Source organism: Phoenix dactylifera, chromosome 1 (assembly GCF_051530095.1).
Source record: "Phoenix dactylifera cultivar Ajwa chromosome 1, Ajwa_hap1_PhDact_Kaust_v1.1, whole genome shotgun sequence".
Classification (NCBI taxonomy): domain Eukaryota; kingdom Viridiplantae; phylum Streptophyta; class Magnoliopsida; order Arecales; family Arecaceae; genus Phoenix; species Phoenix dactylifera.
The window spans coordinates 51226719-51233797 of NC_143190.1; the positions used below are offsets into that span (position 1 = coordinate 51226719).

Genomic DNA, 7079 nt, shown 5'->3' on the forward strand with positions numbered 1-7079 from the left:
TTCAATTATAACCGTTACGAGTCGATGTTATACTTTCATCCAACTCTATTAAGGAAACTTCAATAAAAAGACTCAGGTCGTTACCGTTCAGGTCGACGTTACACTTACATCCAACTCCATGAAGCAAACTTCAATAAAAAGACTCAGGTCGTGTGCTTTTCTCCGTCCTAACGCATTTGGATAGCACACAGACCCATACACGTCCGAACATGTAGATTAGCATACAAGCTCGGCTGCCTCAGTAGACGGGGAGCACAAGACTAGAAGGCTTGCAACCATTTAGCTTTATTTAAGCGGAATGGAAGAATATTCCGCAGCTGGGCAGCAGTCATAGCACGCTCCTCGTGACTTTTACAACAGTTGGCTCGTCATTGCAACAGCAACGCCCTAACAAGTTTCAATTAAATATAGCCTCTACCGCAAGTAATATCTTTTCATCATGCAGCTTGCACCACTTAAAATCATTCATTTGATTCCAAATAATTATAATGCACCTTAATTTATTTCAGTTGTGTGAGAAATATCTGAATGACTAGATCCAATCTTCCATCAAAAAAGGGAGAAAAAAAAGACTAGATCCAATCACAAGCTGTTGGGTGACATCATTAGAAAACCAGAAAAAATACAGCATTAAAGCAGCTAAAATGTTTTCTACAGAATCCGCAGCAAATCATCATATATCCTAAAACAATAACTAAAGCAATTATTGCTGGACAACAACCTTACTTGCTTAACTGTCTTAAATATTCATTCAAATTTATATCATTTTTAAAGGGTCATTGCTGGCAAATAGAATCTTCGAGAATCTAAAACAATTCTAATTAAAAGAAAAGACAAATAAACTAGTTTTCCAAGGAAGGCAAGAATGCAGCGCCCGAATCTGCATCAATCCTTACAGCCTCCCTTTACAATGCGACCCACATCAAATTTACGCAGGGCCAAAGATGGGGTAGGGTGGGGTTTGTTGCTGCAAGCAGGAAGGGTTCACCTACATGTTTGTGTTCCTTCAGCTCTATCCTTCATGAGACCATAAGCCTGGAGAGCTAGTTTCTAAATCATTATTTCAACTCATATTTACATTTATTTAGTACTGGAATATACAGAACTACAAGAACAAATGCCTCTCAAATTAGGTTTACAGAACAAATAATACATTAAGCCAATCATAAGGTCATCTCCATGTAGTTTCGCACTAATACCACACAAAACAAGCAACATTGTGCTTATCCATCCAATCATCAAATTGAAACTTCAGCCAAATCTCACAAAAAGCACATAGTAAATACCATGTGTCATGAATTATGAGAACAGGTATAAAAAGCACGTTGTAAATACCATGCGTCATGAATTATGAGAACAGATGAGAGAATATGCTACCAGACTGGTATCAGACAACAGGCGTGCATTCAATACAAGCCAGAATGACCAAATAAGCAAATAGCATCAGCAAGACAGCATACAAAAAGCAGGTTTATGAACGTGTCCAACCTTTTTAGAATGGTGAGGTTGTTTTCCATCAACTAAACAATAAGACCCGTAACCCACCATCTATATGACATGAGAAAAGATTATAAAGGGTAAATAACAAGGAAAACAATCAATCTCACCTACATTGCTGCTTTGAACACAGCTAGGCCGGGAGGGGAGTGGGAGACAAAAATCTGATACTCCACCTTGGCAGGTCAAAAAAATGAAGTCATTGAAGCAGGAGGTAAATATTTATATGTCAAGCAATTACAATTTCGCAAGCCATGCTGACGACTTAAGTACCCCTAGTCAACTAGACAAAACCTAACAGCAAGACAAGCAATGTGAAAGGTTGTTAAAGATAATATGTTGGCAGTGGTGTTTGCCATCAATCAAACTAGAAGGCAGGCAAAGTAAAACACCAAATTGCCAAGAGATATAGGCAACAGGGAAAAAAAGGAAACCAAAATTAAAAATTGGTAACCTCGGCAAAGTTGCCCTTCTGTGGAAGGTTATTTTCAAGTCTTGTTTAATAATGAGACACAAAACCTAACAGCAAGACAAGCAATGTGAAAGGTTATTAAAGATAATATGTTGGCAGTGGTGTTTGCCATCAATCAACCTAGAAGGCAGGCAAAGTAAAACACCAAATTGCCAAGAGATATAGGCAACAGGGAAAAAAAGGAGACCAAATTAAAAGTTGGTAACCTCGGCAAAGTTGCCCTTCTATGGAAGGTTATTTTCAAGTCTTGTTTAATAATGAGAAACAAACCCTAACAGCAAGACAAGCAATGTGAAAGGTTGTTAAAGATAATATGTTGGCAGTGGTGTTGCCATCAATCAACCTAGAAGGCAGGCAAAGTAAAACACCAAATTGCCAAGAGATATAGGCAACAGGGAAAAAAAGGAGACCAAATTAAAAATTGGTAACCTCGGCAAAGTTGCCCTTCTGTGGAAGGTTATTTTCAAGTCTTGTTTAATAATGAGAAACAAACCCTAACAGCAAGACAAGCAATAGGTTGTTAAAGATAATATGTTGGCAGTGGTGTTTGCCATCAATCAACCTAGAAGGCAGGCAAAGTAAAACACCAAATTGCCAAAAGATATAGGCAACAGGGAAAAAAAGGAAACGAACTTAAAAATTGGTAACCTCGGCAAAGTTGCCCTTCTGTGGAAGGTTATTTTCAAGTCTTGTTTAATAACGAGGAAGGTAAGTAAATCAGGCAGATATAGAAGTGCCCCATCATTAGATATTCTATGTATCACTATGGCACTATTTAGTGTCTTGATTGCCTTGAAGAACAAAAAAGGATGTATCACTTGAATAGGTAGCTCAGTATATTCAAGGACATTACGACACATGCAAAGATCAACCATAATTTTACTAAGAAAACACAAAAGCAATGAAATCCTTCACAGAAGCAGAATATAGCTTGTTGATGGAATGCATTCAAATACAAGACAAAGCATGTCAACACACTATGGTCTCAAGCAGGTAGCTAAAATACAAGGTAGTCAGTCCACAAGAAATATTAAACTAGCTAAACTTTGCATATCAGCAGTTATATCCAGGACTTCCAACCACAAAACTTTATAAAAGTAAAAAATAGCTCATTAAATAAAGTAAACCAAAATTTCCAGCCACAGATTTGACAAATCAGAGAACGTTCGCTAAATAAGTTGTCTATCAAGAAAAAGGACTGAATAAACTTTTGACTCATCTGAACTTCTACCTCGATGTAAGAAGATCAAGAATGGAGAACTAGTAACTAAGCTGAATTACATAAACAAGTTTGGCCTTGATGCCTTATATGTGGTTTTCAGCTTCCTGCTTGGCGGTCTAACCATCTTAAACACCAGGGGAAACTTGATTTTGGAATCATGAAATTGCTTAGTGCTCTCTCTCTTGCAAAGCTTAGCTGGAATTGTGGCTGTTTTGATAATTTGTATACAGTGACACCTTACCCGATGACGAGAAGCCATCTCATTGTACATTTGCTCTACAGCACCATTTAGAGTGGTGTCACGGAATTCCTTGTACATATTGTGATAGCCTGTTCTGCTCTGATAACGCAGCCAAATTCCATAGTTCTTTATCTTGGTCGGTTTCCGCTCAAAAATCTGCAATTCACTCCAAATGAATCATAACAAACACAAAAGAAGCCCTGAAAGAATGAGTAATCAAGAGTATAAACTCAAACCATCAGTACATTGAAATGTTAAGCAACCCGAATGATAGATATATTAAGGAACAGTACTGTCACCAGTCACCCTCTAATGATCTCTGCTAAATTCATGCGGGATGTGGCAGTTGGAGATTGGTGCTCAGTGTTGTCCGTCAGACCCTGCCTGTGCTCAGCAATCACCAGCTTCCACATCTCCTAGTGAATCGAGCAATGATCACTAGTGGGTGACCAATGGCTTTTTCCAATAAGGAAAGCAGGCTAGACATATAAAAGACTATGCAAATTATTTGTTTCAGTAGTTCCTCAAATATATCTAGCCTCACCAACTTTTTGCCACTATCATCACTTTGGCCGATGCCACCAGTTAATTGTTCCCTTCCTTTTTATTTTTGCCAATCTAAACAGTAATTCACTAAGACTGACATTATTTGCGTGTAATTAAACCATAGACATAATCTTCTATATTCACAATTTAGAACACTAGAAATGTATAGCACGAATTAAAGGGCCTGGGACATCTAAGAACAATAATTTGCAATTATAGTTGTGAGCATGGAAATAAGTCTCACTATGATGAATGATCAATCAACAAAAAAATAGTCTTTCGAAAAAAATGCCCGCCTTCAATCTTTCCCTCTCAGAAACACATGAAAACAAAAGCGGTTACAGACTGCACCTAAATCTATATCTTTGCAATGTAGAGAATCCATTTCAACAGGGGTGCTCATACTATTCCACACATCCAAAAGAAAAGAATCTATTGGTCAAGCAATTGTCTTGCCATGTGACATCCCCTCATCTTGCCAAGTGTAATCAAGAATTATACAATCATACAATCAACCAACACATTCGTAACCCGGACCAAAAGGGAGATGATGGTGACAGAATAATATACTCTCAAACTATAGGAAGAACACCGGATCAAATTATCAGTTTCAAACTGAAACCAGAACAACGTTTATATTAATCGAAGAGAAATCATATAAGAAAATGAGTTTCACAAATCAAAGCTAGGTAAATGAAAAGAGGGTAAAGACACGGAACCTCGTTGATCGCCAGAACTTGTCCATTGCTCTTCTTAACTTTCTTGAGCTTCCTCAAGAAATACCTACAATGCGAAATTGTAAAGAATTAGAAAGGTTCTTGAAACATCGCAAGCCAAAACACAAATCAAAGAACCAAGATTTAACATCCAGAGTACTGCGAATCGGGTTCTCGAACGCCTACCAAAACTTGGATTTGGCACGGACCTCGTTGGTCGCCCACAGCTTCATCCGATAGATCTTCGGGTGCTCATCGGTCGGCGAAGGGAGCGCTCTCCCCACCACCTGATACTGATGGAACTGCGATCAACGAGCAAAGCAACAACAAAAACCTAGAACCGTTAGATCCACAACATGGAGAACGCGAAGAATCGAAATGAACCCTAAAAAACTCCACGGGATTGGACGGAGAAGGGAACGAATGAGCATCCAAGAACGCATCAAAACCCCAAAATATGCATGGGGTTGGACGGAGAAGGAAGGAACTCACCCTAAACACCACCATCGCGAACTCTGAAAGCCCTAGAGATCGCCTTCTCTTCTTCCTCTTCCCACCCTTTCCCCCGCCTCACGGTGAAGCGCTGGCGGCTGAACCGATGGACGAGTTGGCGGTGTATATTTATAGCCTTGGTTTATGAACGGGTGATGAAGGGGATCGGCTAAACCCTAATGGGCCATGTAATGGGCCAAGATAGGAGTTGGGCTCTTTCAAGAAGGCCCATTCATAGCCTTCAGCTCCGACGGTGGTGCAAATGGATTGGCTTGCGTTCAAGTAGCGACATTTTCACCCAATCCTGACTGCATCCAATTGTTGGGCGGATCGTGTCACACATTTGACTCGGTCTAATTATGTGATGCCCCCATTCTGAATCTAGGGACCAGAAAGTAAATAGAAAAAACGAGAAAAATATTAAAATATTTGTAGAAGAGGAGAAAAATAAAGAGAGAGAGAGAGAGAAAAGTGATTTTATTTTTGGTTATATATACTCATGTATAGACTCCATACAAAAAATAATACTCACTGATATAAGTTGTTATGTGATCACTAAAAGTACTCTAATAAAATTTTGCTGACAAAGAAAAATAATAATGACTAATAAAAGATCATGCTGATAAATAAAAATAATATGTATTACGTGATTTCTAAAATTATACTAATAAAAAAAAAAGAGAAAAAGATTGTGCATTTGGTGTCTGCTTTTCTTCTACCAGTCCACTTTTTTAACTAAATTAAAAGGCATATGAATTAATTTTTGTCCCTTACAGTTACCAACTATAAGATGCTATCCGTTCCATCAAAGTTCCCTTTTCTCAAATAAACAAAATGCGCTCTCCAACATTTTTTTTTGTTAAATTGCGGTCTCCATCGTTCGGCTTGGTTTTTTTCCAACAAAGCTCAATAAGAAAGTCACAGATCCATACTGAAATGTAATTGTAAGAGCAGGCCAACTTTGCCATAGAGATCCATACCTCATTACCTGGCTTTCCTCCCGACGGATGTGAATTGAAAAGCTCGCCAGCTATCCGTAGCAACACCTATTATCTTAAAATCACAGAAATAAGAAAAGCTTAAACTATCCCTACTATTGATGCATGAGGTTACAGTATTTGAATCATCATCCTCTACCAATATGTTTAAATGCAGTGCATGAGGGCATTTCAGTGTTTGCAGCCTTTTGACCACATCACATCCTTTATATGCAGTTGTTATATATGGTCAAGCTGCATGCAGACTCAAAGATTAAATCACTTGGCACTAATTTAGATACATTCGCACAATGGTTATAATTGCCTACTGATCACTGTGCAGTCACGTATATAACCTCTTCAACGTTCCTAAAAAAAAATTTTTAAAAAAAATCAGAAGAATCCAGTCATACATCTAGCATTTATCAGAGTATATTAAAACTATAAAGTTTCCTTGGCGGGCTCAGACCAAATCAGCCCTACGAATTGGTGTTAGTCCTACTTGCATCACAATTGGAATTTGGAAACAAAGCTCCCAGCGCTCTTCCCATACATCCATTCCTTCTCGCATACATGCTCAAAATGCATGCATTAACTAATTGGAAATCTTGGATTAAGTAATTTTGATTTTGATTTGATAATTTCGCAGTCCTAGTTACTTTCTTATCATCAATAAGGTGGGTTTAATTTTAATTAAAACAATTGAGGTTTTAACCAATAATCCGGGGAAGCTCCCTTGTTCAGTTTGCTCTCTTGTGGTTGTTGTAGTAACAGCATTTCACTGGTCGATAGGCCTATGGATAGGATTGAGGTGTGCATGGGAGGGAAGTGCAAGAAGTCAAGTGCATTACAGTTATTGGAGGAATTCGAGAAGAAGATAGGTATTGAAGGAGCTCTATGTAAGTTAGATTTTGAG

General features: G+C 38.3%; 1 protein-coding gene across 1 annotated transcript; it reads right to left on the reverse strand.

The window, feature by feature from the left end:
* Positions 1-3057: 3057 nt before the first annotated feature.
* On the reverse strand, positions 3058-5329 carry LOC103722346 (large ribosomal subunit protein eL20). The gene is made up of 4 exons (XM_008812874.4): positions 5187-5329; positions 4881-4996; positions 4698-4761; positions 3058-3588 (listed from the first exon to the last, which is right to left on the reverse strand). Exons 1-4 carry the CDS (start codon positions 5199-5201, stop codon positions 3247-3249), a joined length of 537 nt encoding a protein of 178 aa, XP_008811096.3. The 5' UTR covers positions 5202-5329; the 3' UTR covers positions 3058-3246.
* Positions 5330-7079: the final 1750 nt, after the last annotated feature.